This window comes from Mustelus asterias, chromosome 19 (assembly GCF_964213995.1).
Source record: "Mustelus asterias chromosome 19, sMusAst1.hap1.1, whole genome shotgun sequence".
NCBI lineage: Eukaryota > Metazoa > Chordata > Chondrichthyes > Carcharhiniformes > Triakidae > Mustelus > Mustelus asterias.
The window spans coordinates 47,612,036-47,635,743 of record NC_135819.1 but is presented as its reverse complement, the minus strand read 5'-3'; the positions used below and the strand labels follow the sequence as shown (position 1 = coordinate 47,635,743).

General features: G+C 40.3%; 1 protein-coding gene across 1 annotated transcript; it reads right to left on the bottom strand.

The window, feature by feature from the left end:
* Positions 1 to 28: 28 nt before the first annotated feature.
* ndufa9a (NADH:ubiquinone oxidoreductase subunit A9a) lies at positions 29 to 19,249 on the bottom strand. The gene is made up of 11 exons (XM_078235509.1): positions 19,155 to 19,249; positions 17,066 to 17,236; positions 13,268 to 13,365; positions 11,282 to 11,373; positions 9,769 to 9,910; positions 9,565 to 9,667; positions 7,444 to 7,514; positions 7,253 to 7,329; positions 6,112 to 6,207; positions 4,644 to 4,710; positions 29 to 363 (listed from the first exon to the last, which is right to left on the bottom strand). Exons 1-11 carry the CDS (start codon positions 19,204 to 19,206, stop codon positions 193 to 195), a joined length of 1,140 nt encoding a protein of 379 aa, XP_078091635.1. The 5' UTR covers positions 19,207 to 19,249; the 3' UTR covers positions 29 to 192.
* Positions 19,250 to 23,708: the final 4,459 nt, after the last annotated feature.

The following is a 23,708-nucleotide window of genomic DNA, read 5'->3' as shown; positions in this document are numbered from 1 at the left end:
ATCTTAAAGCATGAAAGAGGCTTAGGAAAAGAATTCCAGATCATAAATTTAATATTTGAATTTAATTTTAAAACTGGACAATCCAACTTTTTATGTACATTACTGTCAAAGTAGGTGGGAAGGGGCAGTCCTTTTCTTCAAGAGCCCAAGAATCTCATTCAGAGATTCAGAATGAATCTCATTCAGAATACATTAGTAATTCACAGGTGTTGCTGGCTTTGCATCCTCCAGGTCAGCATCCATCCAGCGATACCTGCGATGACGTCGCAAAACTTCAATTGCTTTTTGTTCAATAGGTGTTGGGTTTATTCCCAAGTCCTCCAGACCAGGAAAGTCAGGGTACATCAGGTCTGTGATGTGCAACTAAAATAAAATTTATAAACAAAGTAAATATGACATTTTACAAACTACAATTATTTCAATGCTTCTTCCAATTTTCATTTACGCAAGTTCTGCCAAACTTCCCTTTTCAAGAGTAGCATTTAAATTTGATTAAAATTTTAAATTTGAATAGGAAAACTCTCAAAAGTAAATTCCTACAGAGCCTAAAATTTAAAAAACAAATCCGTATATAATTTTCATTTCTAAAAATCGGAACTGCTGCAGAAAGCAGCAGTTGACTGAGTGGCACTAACATTTAATCCAGCGAATGCAATTCAGCAAAATGATTGCAATACAAATCAGTTTAGAGATTATTCTGTTCATCTGTCTTTGAAATCAGATTAACCGTATCTCCTGCATGTCTACCATTTAAAGCAGTTTGAGTACATGGCTTCCCTCTACATGTCTGCCATAGGAGAGTTGAGCATGCAATCAGCCTTGGCTCAGAGGCAGCACTCTCATTTTAGTCAGGAAGTCATGGGTTCAAGTTCTACACCAGGACTTGGCAAATAATCAGAGTTGAGTGGAGTATTGAGGGAGTGCTACACTTTTGGTAGTGCTAGATTTCAGATGAGATGTTAAACCGTGATTCCATCAGCCCTCTTAGGTGGATGTAAAAGATCCCAGAGCACTATTTGAAAACAAGTTACTTTCATGTGACAGCCAATACTTATCCCTCAACAACTAATATAGCTTAAGTAGGTAATTTGTCTTAGTGGTTTGTGCAATCTTGCTGTGTGAAAATTCTACATTACAATAATGAAGACATTTTAAAAAGTACTTAAACATTCAAGAAGATCTTGAGATTGTGAAAGAAGCTACATAGATACAAGTTTCTCCTTTCTCAAAATAGAGAACACAAGAATATAGGGTGGCTGTATTAAGCATCCATTCATGAACTTTGCTGGTCAGAGTTCTACCTTCAAAATGCACTGAAGGGACCTCCTTAATTGAATACACATTTTATTGTTTAAGGCCAACTATTCTTATGTTTTTGGTTTAACTAGTCTTGTTGTTTCTTGCTACTAATCCATGCTGTTTATTCTTCAACTACAGTAGGGAATCCAGGAAAAATTGGGGATTTGGGAATTATGGGGTCGAAGAAAGAGGTGTGTGAGACTTGGGGGTGGGGGGAGAAGAGAAGAAAGGGAGATTGAGGAATGGGGCCTCCAGGAGATAAAACTGGGAAAGGGGACACACTGGTGAATGAAGGTTTGGAATAACAATGATCTCTGGAGAATGAGGGCTCAAGGCAATGATTGGGAATGAAGGATAATTGAATGGAGGGATGTTTGGGGCTTAAAACAGGTTTGTCCTCCTCCTCACCCTCTATTTCCCCTCTCAGCCTGCTCATGGTTGACCTCCTGATTCTTGGATCTCTTGTACAGCAGTTGCTGGCAGGAAACCACAGGCAAGGGAACCCAACTGGTACAAGGTAAATGCAAAAATATTGCATTCATAGACATCAAGTGTTCAAATGCCACATAATCAGAATATCATGTGATCAAAGCTCCAGGGAATGCCTCCACCTAGAGTTGGCAACCCACGGCCTGAGCTAGGTGTGCGCTTGAGCCATTTAGATGATGTGAAACAGCAAATCAACAAAGGCTAACATCAGGTCATTATAGATGGAGTGCACATTTAAGATGTCAGCAGACTAGGTACAGGGGCTGCAGGAAAATTTGCCTCATCATCTGAAAAGTATACTTGGTAATCTACCATATAAAAATTTTACACATACAAGCACTTCTTACTCCAGGGGCCACACTTCCTCCTCAACACGTTGGCTGTCATACTTTTGGTATGTAGAGTCTATGTCATACTCTCCATCTATAATGACTTGATGTTAGCCTTTGTTGATTTGCTGTTTCACATCATCTAAATGGCTCAAGTGCACACTTATTTCAGGCCGTGGGTTGCCAACTCTAGGTGGAGGCATTCCCTGGAGCTTTGATCACATGATATTCTGATTATGTGGCATTTGAACACTTGATGTCTATGAATGCAATATTTTTGCATTTACCTTGTACCAGTTGGGTTCCCTTGCTTGTGGTTTCCTGCCAGCAACTGCTGTACAAGAGATCCAAGAATCAGGAGGTCAACCATGAGCAGGCTGAGAGGGGAAATACAGGGCGAGGAGGACAACAAACCTGTTTTAAACCACAAACGTCCCTCCATTCAATTATCCTTCATTCTCAATCATCACCTTGAGCCCTCATTCTCCAGAGATCATTGTTTTGCACTTGATTCGCTCCAATTTTGATTTCATAAATTAGAGTAAAATTATAGCAGAAATTTGGCATGATTTACAAATGGAAGAGAGAAAAATGGGTAGTGAAATTGCCACTGAAAAATTAAATAAGGGCCAATGGCCAATCATCATTTCAGGAGAACTGAATAAAATGAATTCTGTTGAACTATCAAATCATTCAAAATACCTTTATATGTCCATTCCCCCAGCCCACTGCCCTTTTCCAGCCACCCACATCAAGGGGAAAAAAATTCTAAAAGTACCAAATAAAAGCAAACTACTGCAGATGCTGGAATCTGAAACCAAAAGAGAAAATGCTGGAAAATCTCAGCGGGTCTGGCAGCATCTGTGAGGAGAGAAAAGAGCTGACGTTTTGAGTCCAGATGACCAAGGGTCAAGGGTTTGACATTTGGTCTTGAAACGTCAGCTCTTTTCTCTCCTCACAGATGCTGCCAGACCCGCTGAGATTTTCCAGCATTTTCTCTCTTTGGGTTCTAAAAGTACCAACATGTGTAATTTTTTAAAAAGTAGAACAATGGTGAAATTGATAGCGTCAACCTTGGCTCAGACAGTAGTAATCTCAACCCACAACCTTCTGATTCGGAGACAAATCTCACTCCAGGACCCAAGCACAAAAATCAAAATGAACCCTGAAGGTGCAGCACTGCCTCGGTCTTGCACTGGAGGTGTCAGCTTTTGGATAAGACCTTAACGTAGGGCTTCAAATGCCTTCTTTGGTGAATGTAAAAGATCCCACGGCATTATTCTAAAGAAGAGTGGGGGACTTAACCCGAGTCACTACTTATCCCTCAATCAACATCATAAAACAGATTATTTGATCATTATCATATTGTGTGCAAGTTGGCTGTCATGTTTCCTACATTATAACTTCAAAAGTATATTGACTACAAAGTGCATTGGGACATTTGATTGTCTTGAAAGGTGTTATATAAGCACAAGTCTTTCTTTTTACTAAATTACATAAATCATGTTGGAAATGCTTCTATTGGATTTGCCTGAACACCATACCCATCTCCCCACCAGGGCCAATGTCCTGGTACAGCTTTGTTGTTCACATCTCAGACCCATACCTCATAAAAGAAACCTAAGCCTGACTAACCTGATCCCAGTGTCTGGCATGCTACTCACATTAAGCTCCAATCTTTTTAAGAACCTGGTCCAATGCTCCCAGAAACAAAATACCCTCTTCAATACATGCACATCTTACTAGCACTCATCCAAATGAATAGTAGGAAATGCGGTGGCTATTTCCCCTGTTAGTTCACCGATGAGGAAAAAGCACCAAAACGTGACATTGGTTTTTGATGGTGTTGGCTGATAGAGAAATGTTAGCTAGACACAGGAGAGATTCTACTGTTCTTCAAAAAGCATCATAGACCTGAAGCATCTGTCTCGATCAGTGGTTCCCAAAGGGTGCGGCGCGCCACACTGGTGCGGCGAGAGAGGATGGCAAATGTGGTGGGAAGATTTGAGGACAATCAAAGAAACATTTAAACATGGTTTAAACAAGCATTGTTTTATACTTTCTGGATGCCCCATGATCATATTATAAAGTAGTTGTGTTCTATGTTATGAATCAAGCACTGCTAGGAGTTGTTTTTTTTTTGTTTTTGAATGTATTTCTTATCAATAAAAAATTCGGTGTGGCACGAGCAAATTTTTATTCCGAATGTGCGGCCCAGTGAAAAAAGTTTGGGAACCACTGGTCTAGATTGTATGTTAGAGGCCCAAAATGCAACCAAACATTGGTGAGCTTGGTGAAGAAATATTACTTAATTCTACATTTAGCTGTTGTTAACAAGAGCTTCTTATCAAATCATGATTGAAACGGAGTGCAGCACACTTCTGAAAAGACTTACTTTAAAAATATTTTTGATTACTTTGTATGTACAATTTTGATTGAAAAAAAGTATCTGATGCTAACTGACCTAAAAAAATAATGTACTAAGTACAGGTAGGTCAATGGTATACATTAAAATCAAACACATACCCTGTCCACTTTGTCACGAGATGTCCATTGATCAAATGGGCTTAGTTCAAAGAACCGTGCCACCAAACTGTGATAAAAGAATGACAACCATTTATTAGATTAAAGCCAAACTGGTCACTGTACATGCACAATGTAACTATGTAACCTCAACATGTTAAACCCCATTGCACTGATTTATAGTGTGTCCTAACATAGCTTCACCTGCAAACTCGCCATTGCTTCATCCAAATCATTAGCTCAGTTGGCTGGATGACTGGTTCGTGATGCAGGGCAATGTTAACGACACGGTTTCAATTCCCGTACCGACTGAGGTTATTCATGAAGGCCCTGCGGTCTTAATGAGGGCGGCACGATGGTACAAGAGGTTAGCACTGCTGCCTCACAGCATCAGGGACCTCGGTTCGATTCCTGGCTTGGGTCACTGTCTGTGCAGAGTCTGCACATCCTCCCCGTGTCTGCATGGGTTTCCTCCGGGTGGTCCGGGTTTCCTCCCAAAATCCAAAGATGTGCTGGTTAGGTCCATTGGCCATGCTAAGTTCGCCCTCCGTGTACCCAAACAGGCGCCAGAGTGTGGCAACTAGGGGATTTTCATAGTAACTTCATTGGAGTGTTAATGCAAGCCTACTTGTGACACTAATAAATAAACTAAACTGCCTTCTCAACCTTGCCCCTCACCTGAGGTGTGGAGATTGTCAGGTTAAATCACCACTAGTCAGCTCTCCCCTTCTAAGGGGAGAGCAGCCTATGGTCATCGTGAAAAGCTGTTTAACTGAATATAAGCTAAATTGCACAATTTTAAATAGAGTGCAGGAGAGAGAGCTGGAGATGCACCTACGCAATAACAACTTGTATTTATATGGTTCCTTTAAAATTATAAAACCTTCCAAAGTATTTCATAGCAGCATTATCAATATGATTTGACACTGAGCCACGTATAGTGGTTAGCACTGCTGCTTCACAATGCCAGGGACCCGGTTAAATTTCGGCCTTGGGCCACTGTCTATGTGGAGTTTGCACATTCACCCCATGTCTGCGTGGGTTTTCTCCGGGTGCTCCAGTTTCCTCCCACACTCCAAAGATGTGCAGGTTAAGTGGATTGGCCATGCTAAATTGTCCCTTAGTGTTAGGGGGTTACGGGTAAATACATGGAGTTGCGGGGATAGGGCCTGGGTGGGATTGTTGTCGGTGCAGACTCGATGAGCCGAATGGCCTCCTTCTGCACTGTAGGGATTATATTACAAACGCAGAGTGATGTACAAAGACATACTAGAGTAAGTTTTGCACTTTAGGGACAAAAAGGATGGCTCTTAGAGTTGCTTCTATCCTACAGTTCATTCAAGGCATTCTCTCAACCACAGGCTAAGAGAAAATAGAATGGACAGGGAGTTAAACTGGATAATATCATTTCACTTTTGGATGCTGATATCTCTGCTGTGTGTTCCAGCACTAACGCATGGTTGGTACTTACTGATAGATGGGCCTTGGCAATGGATATGAAACAAATGGTCTATGCATAACAGCATATATATATTTCACAAGGTCATGAAGAAGGTATCGATGGGGCCTGTTAAATAAAAAAACGTTTTTCAGTTTATGAATGCTAGAACAGAAACATGTTAATTACCACATCATAGAGACAAAATCACATTTCAAATAAGCTTAATTTTAACCAAAATGAAGTCATACAGATCAGTAACAAAACCAACCCAAATAATCATGGAATTGCAATCCATATTGTCAGTTCAAAAGTCAAATAAAATTACACTGTAGCCCAATGTCCCCTCTGAACTGCACCGCCATGCAGCAACCCAAAAGTCTCCACTTGAGCATGCACAATTATGCAAGAAATTTTGAAGGAGCAAATTACCTGTGCACTTCGAAATAAAAATAGTTAGAGGGTACGTTGCTGTAGTCCAAATTTTAGCTTTATTAAAGTCCACAGCCAATTGTAACAAAGCATAAATATGCATGGATACTAATGTTCAAACTCCAGCCACAATGCATGTTGATAAGGGAATGCATCATAGCCACAGCAGGTGAAGTGAAAGGAGCAGAGTCTATTAAAAATAAGCTTATTGGATAATTTGTGACAGGCCGTAATAGAAGATATTCTCCTGGACTGTAGAGGGAAGATGGAGGAAAACAACAGCCATGTCAAAAGCAAAAGGAGGAAGGGCAGAGTGAGTCCATCCACACAGAAAATCATTGATGACTTTCGACCAGGGATATTTGTGGTACTGTGGACAGGAATAGAAACCAGACCGAAGGGATATGAACAAAGAGTGGTGATTTTTAAGAATTTAAGAGTGAAGGAAAGTCAGAGGCGAGTTAATCATTGCAAAGGCTGAAAAGGTTTAGGAATGGACTTTATGAAGACGAGGGGACAGCGCTGCTCTTAAAAGAAAGAATCAATGTCTGAAGAAAGGAAGAAGCTGATGAAAAGATCTGGGTCGGGGGATATCAAATATTGGGTCAAATAGGAAATTTGAATGAGACTGAGGAGAAAGCAAGGTGAAACTGCACACCAAAGGTTGGGAGGCCAAGAGAGTTCAGGAGAAGGTGTGGGCAGGAAGAAGCAGAAGTAAATGTTAACCTTACTTAAAACTTACCCAACTATAACATACGATTTTCCATTGGAATCAGCATCTTTAATAGCAGCTATAATTGCCTTGGCCACATCCACCACCTTTTTATAAAGATAGAAAAAAATATATTTACACAATTGGTCAAAATAAAACAATTATTATAAGCATCAGCTAAATAATTTAAAACAAATCAGAAAAGTTTTTAATGTACATACATATACAGGTTGCTTTACAGTCCTCATGCCCATAGAAATAAGGGGTGTGGCACGTCCAAACCAGCGCATGTCTGGGGAAAGAAATTGTAACACTAATTACATACTTGAAAAATGACTATAACTTTGTACAAAACTTAATTTCATGAGGGGCAGGCAATTCTTTTCCTATTATGAAAATATGCAATTTGCATATCTGACAATTCACTCATGCCTTTACTTCAAACATTTAATAGCAAAATACAACTATAGCACCGTGGTACTTAAATGGAGACTCCTCTTCAGAATCCAGTTCCAATTCAGGCTCTCACTACTAAACAATTCCGTGCTGGATTGTCTCCAATGTCCTGAAGTCGAATTTCAGAAGGGATATTCGCCCTTCCCTTGCCCTCCATAAGTTTTGACTTCAACATTAAGGGCTTCAGCATAATTTTTGGGACTCCAAAAGTTTTAATTTTTTTTGTATGTAATTCGTGGACAAGATTTAACTTTACATGGAATGCAGGAGCTGGAGTGGACCATTCGGTCTGAACAAATCATGGCTGATCATCTACCTCTTCTGTCATTTTTCCCCACTATCCCCATATCCCTTAATATCATTAGTATCCAGATATGTATCAGTTTCTGTCTTGAACATACTCAATGATTGTCCCTCAAACTGGATGTGAAAATCAATCATAATATATCACTGCTACCCAGGGGCACCTTCACTACGAGGTCATTAATTACTCCTGTATCACTGCACATTGTGTGGAGATGCCGGCGTTGGACTGGGGTGAACACAGTAAGAGTTTTAACAACACCAGGTTTGGTATTTGCTACCAAATAAACCTGTTGGACTTTAACCTGGTGTTGTTAAAACTCTTACTGTGTTCACTGCACATTGCCAGATCTCGTATTGCCTGCACTCTGGTTGGTGCTAAAACATGGTGTTCTAGGAAACCGTCCAGTAAACACTCTATGAACTCATCATCCAGACTACCTTTGCCAATCTGAATTGGCCAATCTATGTAGTTTAAAATCACCCATGAAATTCACAGTACTTTTCTCACAAGCATCTATTATTTCTTCCTGTATATTCAGGTCCGACAATGTAGTTACTGTTAGGGGCCTATAAACCATTTCTCCCACATCAGTCTTTCAGCCACGCATTTAGAACTCTAATCTGATTTACCCCATGCCAATTTGTTTGTGGTTCAGGAAGTAATTCAAAGATCATTACCTTTGAGATTCTGCTTTTTAATTTAGCTTCTAGTTGCTCATACTCCCTCAACAGAACCTCTTTCCTTGCCCCACCCATGTTATTGGTACCTAAGTAGACCACGACCAATGGATCCACCCCCTCCCAGTGCAAGTTTGTCTCCAGACCAGAGCAGATGTCCCAAAATCCAGCACCAGACAGGCAACACAGCCGTGTGGGCTCTTGCTCTTGGTTGCAGAGAACTGTGTCTATCCCAATGATTATACAGTCACAACTACTACTACACTCTTAATTACCCCTGTTTGAATGGCTTCATGTATCATGGTACAATGCCCATTCACCTCGTAGCCACCACTTTCATTCATACTACTGCAAGAACCTTGAACCTGTTGAATAATTGCAAAGGTTGAGGCTCCTCCACTTCTACCTCTGGGTCCCCCCTCATACCTGCCTCACTTGCAGTCACACTCTCCAGTCCCTGACTGAATCAGAAGACTTTTTGATTTGATTTAATTTATTGTCACTTGTATTAGTACACAGTATACATATATTAGTAAACCTTATCCCAGGAGGTGTGATTGCCTCCTGGTAGAAAGCGTAACCTTCCCCTTCTCTGATACATTGCAGTGCTTGCAAGTCGGCCTCCAGCTCAATGATTACGAGCCAAAGCTCCTCAAACTGCCAACACCTACTTCAGACACATTTGCTCTGGATCACCCCAGCGCCCAGGAACATCTACATTCTGCAGTTGCAACACATCGCTAGCCCTGATTAAATTGAACAGACCTTTGAAAGAGTCGAAAGACACATGACAAGTCTCTGATTCTGTAGGCAAAGGGGTCTAAAATATCAGCCCACGTATTTTAATAATTCAAAACATGAAAGAGATTCAAAGCACCATATGCTTACAATAAAGCTCTTACGTGAAAAATAATTTAGGAATTTGTCTTCTCTTCCAAATATTTCAGATGGCTTGATGATGATGGAATCTGGGAATTCTTCTCTCACAACCTTTTCTCCAACAGCCTGCCAGAAAAGATTCAGAACAAGCCCATTTCCATTTTGCTCTGTGCACTTTACTACTAATAAAGAAACTTTCTAACTTTCGAAAGTCCCATTCTTCCTACCTTTGTTCTTAAGAGCTTCGAAATGCTCTTCATGTCAGCGTTCAGATGAGAAACATGGATTAATTTTTCAACTCCGGCTTCCCTGGATGCATGAGCAATATCCTCTGCAATTTTGACATGGACATCCTCAAATTTGAAGTTCCTAAAAAAAATAGTTAACCATTGATCACAACAGGAAAACCTAAATCATTGGAAAAAATGCAATATTTTTGGCAGTCATTGTCAAATACTCCAATGTCTAGACGCAGAGTAATCTTTAATTCAATGTGAAGAGTTCAGTTCAACTTATGATAGTGGGGGAGGAGAGGATAGAATAGAAACAGAGCTTGTGGTGGAAATGAAAGGTCCCAAGATGCTGCAATGTTGGAGGGCTTTATATTTCGTTCAAGACTGAATGTCTGACAGGTACTCAACAACATCACAGATCATGAAGGGAACAAGTACATGGTTCAGGTGAAGTAGAGTTAGGCATCACCAGAACATGCAAGGAAACTGACTCCAGTAGATAATGTTTATAAAGGGAAGCCTCTGCCTTCAAGGGTAAATTGGTTATTAGTATTTTATTTTATTTTAAATGCAGTAGCTGAAATTAAACACTCGATATTGCAAACTCAGCGTCCGGAGAAATTATAGACACAATTTGTCTTAGCCTGATGTTGCAAAATAGCCAATTAGTATTACATCTCTCTCATTTTCAGGAAGCGTGAGACAAATGTGATTTAGTTCTCACCTCTGAATCAGAAGGTTGTGGTTTGAAGTCTCACTCAAGGACAAAAATCGAGGCTGACATTCCAATGTATAGAATCCCTACGGTGTAGAAGAGGTCATTCAGCCCATCGAGTCTGCACCGACAGTATGAAGTACTGAGAGAGTGTTGCACTGCCGGAGATTATGTCTTTCAGAACCAAAGCTTGGTCTGCCCTCCCAAGTGGACACAAATGATCCCATGGCATTATTTTGAAGAGCACTCAGCGCAACATTTCTCTTTCAATCAATACCACAGGAGAAACAGATTCCTTGGCCATGATCATATTTGTTGTTTGTGGAAACTTGCTCTGGGCAGTTTAGCTGCCATTTTTCCTACAACAGCACAGTAGCTGCAAAAATACTGCATTGGCTGTAAAGCACTTTGCAGTGTCGGTGATGGTGAAAATTATATATATATATAAATGCAAGACATTATTTTTCCTTTCTTTATCAGGAGGTCCCAGTTTAAAAACTGGTGTGTGCAGAGTTATGCAATATCATCTAAGGCTGGTTTTAAGCAGGTGCAATTTCTAGCAGTTTTTAAACTAGTCTAGTTTGAGTTCAGTGCTTTGAAGAGGGTAGATAACTGGAATGCAAATCCCGCTTCTGCAGTAGCCAAGTAGGCCTCTTTCTGAGTTAGCTAAACATTCCCCAGCCTGGAAATGAAAAAGGGGATCCTAATGTGTGGCAGCTGATCTGCATTCAAAACAATAAATTCTATACAGCAAAATAATAATTATTCTTCCTTTGTTAAATTGATGCTTACCATGTCTCCCATTCCCGTCCAACAAGATTAATAACGACATTGGAATGTTCCACAGCTCGTCTGGTGGAATCTTTATCTCTAGGATTCCACTCCTGACAACCAAATATAGAAGTAATGATCATATTAGAAGACAGATTAAACATCTGCTCAGCCTTTGTAACATCAGTGAATAGTTGGTAATCCATAATTCAAAGCAACCCAACTCAGTGTATATGTTTGCATTTGTTTCTGTGATTTTCACTTTGAATTTCTTGGGTCTTTGCGGTTTACTTTAGATATTTTAGAATTACTGCCTCTTTTTGGCTAAATCAGACTGGTAATATCAGCTATTTGAGATATGGAGAAATTATTGGGGGTATGGATTTAAACTTTCCACATGACCATTGAGGCTCCTTAATATTCACCCATTCAGCACACAAAAGCAAACATTTGGACACTCTTGTTAAACATGTTATTTCAACAAGTTCCATAGATTGGAACATTTCTGTCACCTGGATTGCATTGGTTCTTCAACTGCTCAAGTCAGATTTTTTTTTAAAACAATACAACGCTAATGTATATTAACCACTATGTTATGGTTCAGGTCAGAAACTCCAAAGTGCTTTATGGAGCCCATCTGGATTTTGCATCTTGAATTTGTCTAGGATAAGCCTGATATGTTTCACTTCAGGTATGATTCAAATGACCCACTAGGGAGCTTTTATCAAACAAAGTTTATTTAAAAATATAGTTAACATGTATGGAAAGAAAATTAGCAAGAACTCTTGTCAATTACAAACAAGAAACAAAACAACCACTATAGTGTATAACCCTTAACAAATAGATCTAATGTGTTCCAATCAAACCAATCCCATAGACAAAAGACCCTTTTCACAGTCTAACACAGCAAAGTCTAATGCTCAAGTGATTCTGGACTTTTGAGACCTTTGAATGAGGTTTGCAGTTCTCTGGAGAGACTCAGAACAGTTTGAAGTCAGAACAGCTTCCCAAAACACCAGGGACTCTAGGCAAGTCACCAACAGCTGATTCCCCCCTTCAGAAAGGCAAGACCTTGTTTTCAGCTAACCAGCAGAATTTCCAAAACCAGAAAAGTTTATTAGTCACAAGTAGGCTTACATTCACACTGCAACGAAGTTATTGTGAAAATCCCCTAGTCGTCACACTCCGGCGTCTATTCGGGCACTCTGCGGGAGAACTTATCATGGCCAATTCACCTAACCTGCACATCTTTGGACTGTGGGGGGAAACCAGAGCACCCGGAGGAAACCCATTCAGACACAAGGAGAATGTGCAAATACCACACAGACTGTGACCCAAGTCAGGAATTGAACCCGGGTCTCTGGTGCTGTGAGGCAGCAGTGCTAACCGTTATGCCACCGTGCCACCGCAGGGAGAGAGAGAGACTTCTTTTCAGCTTGATGCCCCTTGTAAAAACTAAAATTCAAATCTGCAGTTCCAAACTGAAAATGAAAAAAAACTATCAACTGACCCACCAACCAGTTTTTTTCTCCTAACAAGGCTGAGTCATAAACATCCAGTAAAAATAAACAAACCCACATTTAAGCAGCAATAAAAAGACTCGTAGACAGCCTGGCAACAATGAGAAAAATAAACTGAAAAGGTTTGTTTACAACTGCATAGCACATGATTTAAAAAAAACACTTCTTAAAGGTACACTAATGTCACACCTATCTGTGTCGTGTTTAAAATGTAATCTTTGCAGTAGCTATCAATTAGACACTAAGTAATCTGAATCCAAAACACAGCCCCACAAACTGAATAAATTACAGCAAATTTGAGTGAAAGTTTTTTGGATGATCCTCTCCACTTCCCCAGCTTGATAATTTCCTCTCCAACTACATAGGAAATGCTTAACCATTACAAGTTCATTTCAAACTGGTAATTTGGCTCTAGAAGAAATCAAGTATAAGCTTGCATCAATATCACAATCATACTTTTGAAAACTCTTGAGTATTTGAGACTCACTAGAAAGGTCAGCTGTCCCAGATCACCCATGGGTCTGAGATGATTAACATCATAAGCATCACAGCGGTGTGGGATCACTACCTGAGAGCCAATCCGCCCTAAAAGCAAGAAGATTTTTATATTAAGCAAAACCTTTACATTAAAGTGCAACCTTCTTGGCATTGCATACATTGAAAGGGCATATGAATACCTACAACAGGAACTCTTCAAATAAACATTACAAAAATCATTTACTATTTGGTTTTTGAATATTCCATAATAGCTTGTAATGTTTTACTTCTAGTAAAATGTTTTTAGTTAACTAGGACTCTGACACTTCCAAAAACCCATCTCAACAGTATCTCTCGAAGTTTCCAAACCAAAGAACTGATGCAGATGTCTGTTTACCCCAAATAGTGTGCAACTGAAAACTATAAAAAGTCTATTTTTTTGCACCTTGTGAGATGGATTTAATTTTACTTCTGTGGCTTCAGGAACAATATTAATTTTAAATGGAAAGCAAGGATTTCACTTCTCCTTCCATCCTCCCAAAAAAATCTTCAGAAACGTTTACAGGTTGGTCGCTTGCGGTATCGCGCATGGGAAGTCAAAATCAAGTTAGCTTTCAGAAGACATGCAGAAGCTAACGCAAGGGGAGCAAGGAATACTATTCTGCCGTGAAGCTTAAAAGCAAGGGGTCAGGGATTTAGGCTAGAATATAATGTTGCAGCAACTTCCATACCGCACAAATTTAAATAAATTATGAATACTAGCCAATTCAAAGAAATTTGCATTGCACTGGTGATAACCTACACGGTGGTCAGTTTGGGACTACATGCAAACTCAAAACCCCTATCACTAAGTTAGCATGATATGAAATGTAGCATCACAATCATCTGTCATAGTGCCATCTGTGTAACACTTGCTGTATAAAATGCCAAGACTTACCTTATATTTAATATGTTAAGGACAATTCTAAGATCATTCACAAAACCTGCTACTAAATCAGCAAATTCAAGTAGTTTTTCTAACCTATGAACCACAGATTGCAATGCACCAGAGAAATATGATCTTTTTAAAAAACCTTTTGATATTACTTTCTTTTATTACATTGGGTTAAGGTCATTCAGCTCACTGAAGTACCCCTCTATTAACCTAACGGTGCCATCAAAACTAATCCCTCCAGAACACTGGCATCCTTCTTTTATACAAATTTTCCCAATGCCTCTTCATCACCTGATGAAGGAGCCTGAGACTCCGAAAGCTCGTGCCAAATAAACCTGTTGGACTTTAACCTGGTGTTGTGAGACTTCTTACTGTGCTTACACCAGTCCAATGCCGGCATCTCCACATCATGTCTTCTATGGAGCTCAGCCCTTGTCTCATCATAACGTCGAATGGCATTTTCCCTAAAGCTCAGCAATTACTTTGCTTGATAGATCATTAAGCGCAAGCAAATATTTTTTTCTGCTTTTGGTTTAAGTTTACTCTTGGCTAATTTCCTTACTTTCTTGGTATACTATGAAGCAATAATCTGGGGTTCACTAATCTACACCATTTATTATTCCTTCACGGCATTTGATGCTTTCCTCCAGACCTTCTCTAATCTTTCCCCATAGCTTACCCTCTTTACACTGGGACCAGCCCTTTTCCCACACATTTTCTAATGCAGAAGTATTTGTTATGGTGATAGCAAATAGCTTTCCAATTATGATTTATGCAGTGTATTTTGAAGCCAAATCTGCTAACAATATTAACTAATTAAACAAATTCCTTCACCACTTTATCTGAATATCGAAAGTGACCTGGAAGAATTGCTTTCACATCAGTAAAGAATGGCCACCAGTTGCAAACAGAGAGAAAAGACTCTGCCTGTGGGCAGCATTAAATTGTGCCAAGTGCCACAGGAGGGTCTTGGAAAGATAGCATTTCATCTGTAGGTTTACGGTGAACACCTCAAATATACAAGTGCAATATAAGTGAATTTGTTTGAATTCAAATAGAAAGCTTATAAGATGTTGTGATCTCACAGGGAAAAGGCATGTTTTATTTCGACAGGCTTAGTAGTACACAACATTAGTTAGTGGCTACAAAGAACCAAGCTTTTTAGGAGAATTATCACAAAGTGGCATCTCTGGATTCTTACCTGCACACAATCATAGAGGAAGACAGACCAACCCTTGCCCAATACTGACAGGAGGTGGTGTTATATCTTGGTCCTAGATGTTTGAATTCTCATTCAGGCTCCAGATTTGACAAAATAGATAACTTCCAGAGGTCAACACACAGAGTAACTGTCAAAGCAAAGTCCACTAATTTCACTCACACTTCTCTGCTTGAAAACACGAGGCAAGGAATATGAAACCACGTGCTTGCTACTTTTTGTAGGCTAAGTTTATATTTTTCAGGTACCACCTTCCTTACAGCAAAATAATTAGTTGCATTTTTTGCTTCCAGTTACGGGCAAAGGACAGTCTTTCACTGTCCTCTAATTTTAAAATCTGCTTGCCCGTCCCTTTGTATGTTTCCTGTGGGAGGGAGCTCAGACACCCGCTTTCTCCCTTCAGTGAGTCTCCTGTAGATCCATTTATAAAAGCAGCTATCTTTCCTCCCACATTGCTGTGTAAGTTTGTGACCTTCCACTGTTCTTAATGTGCATGGAGACCATCCTAGCTAATGTTCCTAGAATGAGCCAACAAATCCTCAATGTATCGGTTGTGAATTCCAAACACCAGCCTGTCTAGCTTCAATATATACATTTTAAAAAACTTTTGTAAGCTCACAACGTTTAAAACATAACCCTTAAACTAACATGGTCTTAAAAGCCTGTAACCGAAGGATGATCAAAACATGACAAATGCCATGCGATCAAAGAAAATCTACATGTATAGAGTGGAGAACAATGGGCAACAGTAGTCAGCCATTCTCAATAGCTCAACAATCAGAAGCTTAAGTCAGTATAAGCTGTTTGTGCACCCACTTTCTGTATTAACTATACCTCAGCATCCTTTGGGAGAGTGGTGTTACAGGATAGATGATGATTCCCATCTATAAGGTTATGCATTGGAGTTTGGAGATGTTTTAAAACAAGAAGTATTCATTTATTAAGAATGTGTTGAATGGCCTTTCCCCACCACACTATCCAAATTTGCACCTTAGCCTTATCTCAATAATGTTCTTCCATGGATTTAAATTGTATGAAATGCTGAAAAAAATAATTGTGCCCTGTGCACAACTCAGTTATTTGTATATTTACTCTCCAGTTGTTTTGCGAAATGAAGTTCACAGTGCAGTCATCCATTGACTCTGTTTACACTTCCTGCTGTCTCAGCAAAGCAGCCAGCATAATTAAGGACCCCATGCACCCCGGACATTCTCTCTTCCACCTTCTTCTGTCGGGAAAAAGATACAAAAGTCTGACGACACGTACCAACTGACTCAAGAACAGCTTCTTTCCTGTAGCCATCAGACTTTTGAATGGACCTACTGTACATTAAGTTGATCTTTCTCTACACCCTAGCTATGACTATAGCACTACATTCTACATTCTCTCATTTCCTTCTCTATGAACGGTATGCTTTGTCTGTATAGCGCGCAAGAAACAATACTTTTCACTGATACTTTTCATCATATACGTGACAATAATAAATCAAATCAAAATGGGATTGCAGCATTCATTACTAGAACTCATACTGTTTGAAAACAAAATTTTATTTCACAGAAGCTTAAAAAAGTCTGCAGTAAAAACTAGTTTAGAAAAAACATATTCATAATCCCTATTGTAAATCAATATCGATACTTGCACCAGATCTTTCTTACCCAGCCTGTTCACCACATATCGTCCAAGAAATCCAGATGCTCCAAAAACTGTAGCCACAATCCCACTAAAAGATGAACGTCCACCTTTACCACTAGGGATGATAGAATGATGAACCTTCCTTCTCTGAATCAAAATGGACACAGTTGAAGCCAAACCAGGTGAAACTGACCCTGAAAGACAACGCAAGCTGTGAAAATTGACATATACACAAGTAATAACAATTTATATTTATAAGAAATGGTGTCTATATGCCAATTTTACATATTCAGATTGAAAATTGTTTTCTACAAGAATTAGGAAAATGGTTGCTACCTGTAGCTGACACAAAATAAGCATTACTGTATAATAGACACTTAAAAATATTGTCTGAGAACAGACCTAAACTTTTTTTGAGCAGTCACATTGGATAGCAGTTCCAAAAAGGCCACAACATTGAGTTCATATCAAATTAAATACAATACATCCACCAAGCAATATCTTGCCTAAGATGCAGTTACTCACTTTTCATCCAATTAAATTAATAATGTTGTAGAATGAAGGAAACCACAGGAATAATATTAAAGAACACAAGATATCACTCAATCTTCTTGATTCAAGTGAAAAATGGAATTCTAACACTATATTTTTAAGAAAAGATGAAATTTTGAGACAACTCAAGACAAAATATTTCAATGAAAATGAACAACAATCAGAATCTGTAATCCGATTAATCCCTGTACTAATTTTAAAAGGTCTGATTCATTAATTGGTGAAATACCCTCATCCATTGTCAAAACTCAAGCATCTTTGCCTGATCTGTGGTACATTTCTCATAACTCACCCTCTTATGAAGAAACAAAAAGTTCCCATAATTCATACTTTCTACTTCATGCAGCACCCGGAGGAAACCCACGCAGACACGGGAAGAACATGCAGACTCCACACAGACAGTGACCCAAGCTGGTTAATGTCATCAAGCGTTTCCTCAAACATAACAACTGTGATAAATACACAATTATCTGAACCCAAAATATTATTTCCATTACTCAGTAATTTGTACATATTTGCCAATCTACTTGACTGCTTTTGTGGTCTCATGGCAGTACCCTCTACATGGAACAAGTCAAATGCAGACTGCACAATCATTTTAGTGAACATCTCTGCCTTGCTCCCATTGCACCTCACCACTTCCAATTGTTGCCAAAATCTGCATTGATATCAATCAGGTTGGCAGTACAGCAACACAAGAGGGACGACTTCCATTTCTATATACACCTTAGAATGTGTCTAAGAAACATGAAAACATGCTCCACAAACAGTGAACAAAATCAGCATACTTCAGCTATTTTACACACAGCAATATCCCACATTGAGATGATTGTCATTAGTGCTGGTTTAGAGAAATTGATTAATGTTTATTTATTAGTGTCACAAGTAGGCTTACATTATCACAGCAATGAAGTTACTGTGAAAATCCCCTAGTTGCCACACTCCGGTGGTGCCTGTTCGGGTATACTGACAGAGAATTTAGCATGGCCAATGCACTTAATCAGCACATCTTTGGACGGTGGATGGAAACCAGAGCACCCAGAGGAAACCCATGCAGACACAGGGAGAACATGCAGACTCCACACAGACAGTGACCCAAGCCGGGAATCGAACCCAGGTCCCTGGCGTTATGAAGCATCACGCAAGGAAAATTCACTGCAAAATGGGAATTTGCACATCAAAGCCCAGAATGAAAGCTGATGTTATCATTCTCGCAGGTGAGGCTCAAACCCAAAATGTTCTGAAACAGAGGTAACAGTGCTACTAAATCACACCCCAAATAGATGGATTTTCATCACTGCCATATTTTGCTAATGTTTTAGATTAATTTTCTCTTTGATCTTTTACACACAAGTTGTGAACTTGCTGAAAGGCCAAGACTGGAGATTTTGTTTACACCCTGTGTGTAGAGGGAGGTGGGAGCAGCCAGAGCCCAGGTAGCAGGGGAGACCGAGACCGGCCCCGGGTTTGGCTCTGCTATCAGGGAGCCCACAGCCAGCGAGATGAAGCCGCGGGGCTGAGGCCGCGCTCGGGTGGAGCTGAGGCCCGGCTGGGACTGACCTGACATTGGAAGGACACGGGCGCGGATCCCACCACCTAACTGCGCCGCCATCTTGCGTCAGCTGACACCAAACACCCAATCATCGAGCCGCGCTGTCAACAGTGCTTTAGGGGAGGAGTCAATATTCACCAATAGGAACAAAGCACTCGAAATCCCACTGTCCAATAGGATCAATGCACCATAAACCCCACTGTCCAATAGGATCAATGCACCATAAACCCAACTATCCAATAGGATCAATGCACCATAAATCTCAGTCTCCAATAGGATCAATGAACCATTAACATCAGTGTCCAATAGGATCCGTGCACCATTAGCCCCATTGTCCAATAGGATCAATGTATCTTAAGCCTCACAGTCCAATAGGCTCAGAGCATCAGACTACTATCCACCAATAGAATTAGTGCACCATAAACTCTGTTGTCCAACAAAGTCAATGTGTGTCAATGGTACAGAATGATTGAACGATTCACAACTCGGAATCATGACCTCCAGTTTTTCCTATCCTGTTAAAGTAATTCGACCACATAAATTGAGTCTAATCCATTCATCAGTGGATATTACACTATATTACGCTCCTTGAAAGAAAGTGATAAATGATCACAATCTATATCATAGAATAGAATCATAGAATCCCTACAGTACAGATGGAGACCATTCAGTCAATTGAGTCTGTACCGACCACAATCTCACTCAGGCCCTATTCCTGTAACCCCGCACATTTACCCGGCTAATCCCCTGACACTAGGGTCAATTTAGCATGGCCAATCAACCTAACCCACACGTCTTTATATGTTTATACTATATGTTTATTTATTACTTTGAAATTATCCTTCATAAATAAAATATTTAGTTTTTTCTTATTCATTCATGGTGATCTTGATTGCACTAAAGAAACCTTGCACATCATAGTTGTCGGTTAACTGCTGGATCTCCTGTGCTTTCTGTAGTCATCATCTGTTCTTTAGGTCATGGGTTTTTGCTGGAACTCAGCCTTCAGCCATCCGTAGAGCTGCTTTCTTGCTTTTGAGTTGGATTGCTGTTTGAGGTTCAGAAAAGCCTTGCACTTGCACTTCCTGGACGTCCTGGTCTTTCTCATCGGACTGATCTGGGTTTTTTACAGACCGAGTGACCAAGTGTCTCCACAGGTGCTGATTATGGAGGCCTTGAAGGGCAGACCAGACACCGTGGACAATCTGTGTCTCTGGGTCGCTGGGAGTCATTAGGTTGGCAGTGAGATGATGGCTGAATAGGCCTCACTTATCAGGGTATTTGAGTGCCTCAGCATTGATTTTCTTGCGGCATTATTTTTATTGCCAACGCTTCTTTAGGGCTATCTTGATGTTGATCACAGAGTGGATTAGACAGCGGTGCATCCAGCAGTTGTCAGCTCCTGTCATGGCATGGGTGATGCACTTGTTCTTGAGGATCTTCACTTGGATGATAACATTGTTGGGCAGGTGTCAGTGCTTGGAACAAGAGTGTTGCCATTATGCCTTGTACTTAGCTCTCTCTGACAGAACAAGGTGTTGGTTATGACCGTATTCTGTACATTTTGTCAGGAGCAGGGTACCGTTGGTGTTGGATACCCCTATCCCCTCTCTGCTGATTATACCTCTCCCGGGGTCTGTGTCCTTTCCAACTCTGGCGTTGAAGTTGTCAAGGAGGATCAGTTGGTTGGGACTCAGGTCAAGGATTGTTTGAGGCTGGAGTAACAATTCTCTTTGGACTTGTCTGTAGTTTCCAATGTTGGAGCATATGCACTGAGGACTGTGGTGTAATGATTCTGGGCATAGGTGAGCGGGAGGGTCATGAAGTGTTCATTTATCCCACCAGGAGATTCCCTAAGATGGCCAACTAGTTTGTTTCTAATGGCAAAGCCAAGTCAATGGAGGTGACAATCGTCTTCTGGTAGCTGCCACCTTGAATTGGTGTCCCCCTGCCCACTGGGTCCCACTCAGGGCAGCAGTGTCGATGTTGAGATGCCTGAGTTCCGGGGCAACAACAGTAGCACTCCATTTCGGTCTGTTGAGGTTGTCCATGAGGGTCCTCATGTTCCAGGTCCTGAACTTCATTTTAAGGAGTGAAAGTTGCCTGTGCATGAAGTCTTTTAAGGTGAGGTGGCTGAAAGGGTCAATAGTTACATAAGTTTAAAAATCACACAGGCTGAAAAACAAAGGCCTTCTTATCAGAGCCTTCACAGACAGACACCAGTGCCATTAGTCTGGCAAAGCATATAAATCAGACATCTGTAACTAGAAAATGGGAGGGCTCCACAGATACAGAAATGAGCTGTACTAAGAAGTTTTCACGCTGCTTGGATATTATAATGAAGCAAGCGTAAAGTGATTGTGATTGGTTTATGCTAATTACTTGTAATCGATTTTGAAAACTTTAATTGCCTTTTTATATATGCCACTCTGGCTAGCTACAGGCTTGTGAACAGTAGCTTCCCAGCGTCCTTGCTGTAGCTTGTATTGAAACAACTGTTTAAGAAAACTCTGTGACTTGTCTGGTTACTTGAAGGGTAAAGTTGTGATCAATTAAAAGGCTGATGTCAAAGCCCGCAACTGTGGCCGTTGTACACAAGCTATCACATCAGCTTGATGGAGCAATCAATACCTTGGACCAGTGGCAAGGAGGTCCAAGATGACTGAAGAGCAGGCTCCATTTTGGGCCTAGGACATACAAGCACACATACTCCCATTGTCCACCATTCTCCATCCCACAGGACCTCTCTCCCTGTGATTCATAAAGTGCAGTGGTGGCCTCATGATCTCATGAGGGTGGCACTGGTCTCTCAATGTTAATGGCTCCGATGCTTCTTTCTCACTGTGAATCACCCTCCTGCACACCTTCTGGTTACTGCCTCTGTGACCACTTTTCATGAATATTAATAACTTTGAAGTAGGCAGATGTGGTTATGAGCATTAACAGCTTTAAAAGTAGACAAGAGTAGTTATTGGAGCCCTTTCTCAGCATAATGGGAAATATAGCCAATACAGAGGTATGATAATGTGAGAGACTAACAGTCACAACAGTTAATGAGCTTCACAGGGTGGGTAAGCATAGGCTGGGAGGATTTGATTACAGACTTCAGCCATCCTCCTAATGAGATTAGAGAGAATAACTGCAACCTGTATAATTTGGCTCATTTTGTGGAATATGATAATGAAAATATATGACTTTGTTACACAGCCTTTGTATCGGAGAGATATCCTGTAAATACAGATTGTGTCTCCTTAGCATGCTCGTGAATAAAAGTCTTAATTACTGGAACTCACAGACTTGATTGGTCGTATCTTTTACCACAACACCCTTCAGAATATTTCTTCAGAACATTTTCGTCTTTGAAGCCATGTGGAGTGGGCTTGAGAAGATACTATATTTTGACATCCAGGCTACATTTAAATCTTCAGACACCTGAAGCTAACTTACAGTAGATATTCTCTTTCAGAATCATATATGAATTATTAAAATAGTTCTTTTTCGATCAGTGGCTACTCTGATTTGTGAGGCTGAGGTCAGAAATGTTTTGGAAGAATGGTGTAACTGAACACTGAGGCTTGTCATTTCTCACTGTGAATTAATGTGAAACTGAATGGAATTGGTTAGACAAGAGGCGAGAGAGTACTAACTTTGTGGTGGAGTTCAGGGGAATCTTTCCCCTATTAAAGATCAATGCCACAATAGCAAACAATGAGAAAACTTTTATGGTATCTCCTCCAGCTCATCTTTGAAGTGCTTCTTCTATTTTCCATCCTGACTTCCCTTCCCTTTCTTATGTTGCATCAAATGGTGCAAATTCCAATAATTCTGAAGACTTAACATGATTGTGCTGGAGGATGTTGTTGGATCAAGCCTGGTAGACAAATTATTTCAGTAGTTTGATTAACGTGATGATTTCGGTTACGATGTAATCTTGCTCCAATGGTGCTGATGGGTGACATTGTGATTATGAGCTAGGGAATCATTCAGCAGTCCTGGTCCCCCACTAGCCAACTCCTGACTATCCATTTGGCCTCACGTAATGAGGGCATTATGTGAGCTGCCAGGGAATCTGATCTTCCCATGCTTTATCTTGTGGTGATAACACTCTGGGGAGGGGGAATAAATTCAATTACGTGGCACTGCTATTTAGACTTACGTCAGTTCTCCAGAGGGAGCCAGCACTGCAGGTCAGGGAATCACTCTGGTCTGCGTAGTATCCCTGCCAAGCATCTTTCTCCATGATGCTGTACAATAATGGGATAAAATCCCTTGTGATTACATGTAAGGCATATCCATGCAGATGTACGCATGTACCATAAATTATCCTCTGTATGTTTGGAAATTCAGCTATATGAAAGAAGCATAGTGCTCATGCCTGCATCTTCTGGGGCTCGATTGAAAAGATGAACTAGTTTAGTTTGATGAATCAGTGACATATTTAGTGTCCTGATGCACTTAGAACCATAGAACCATAGAAAATTACAACTCAGAAACAGGCCTTTTGGCCCTTCTTGTCTGTGCCGAACCATTTTATGCCTAGTCCCACTGACCTGCACTTGGAC

What these genes read in the sequence shown, in the direction of transcription:
- ndufa9a (XM_078235509.1), bottom strand. Translation starts at nt 19,206, where the DNA reads ATGGCGGCGCAGTTAGGTGGTGGGATCCGCGCCCGTGTCCTTCCAATG. An exon ending in AAATCGTATGTTATAGTTGG is followed by an intron (nt 6,208 to 7,252) that starts GTAAGTTTTAAG and finishes TTTATTTAACAG; the next exon opens with GCCCCATCGATACCTTCTTC. An exon ending in TTGCCAAGGCCCATCTATCA is followed by an intron (nt 4,711 to 6,111) that starts GTAAGTACCAAC and finishes CTTTTATCACAG; the next exon opens with TTTGGTGGCACGGTTCTTTG.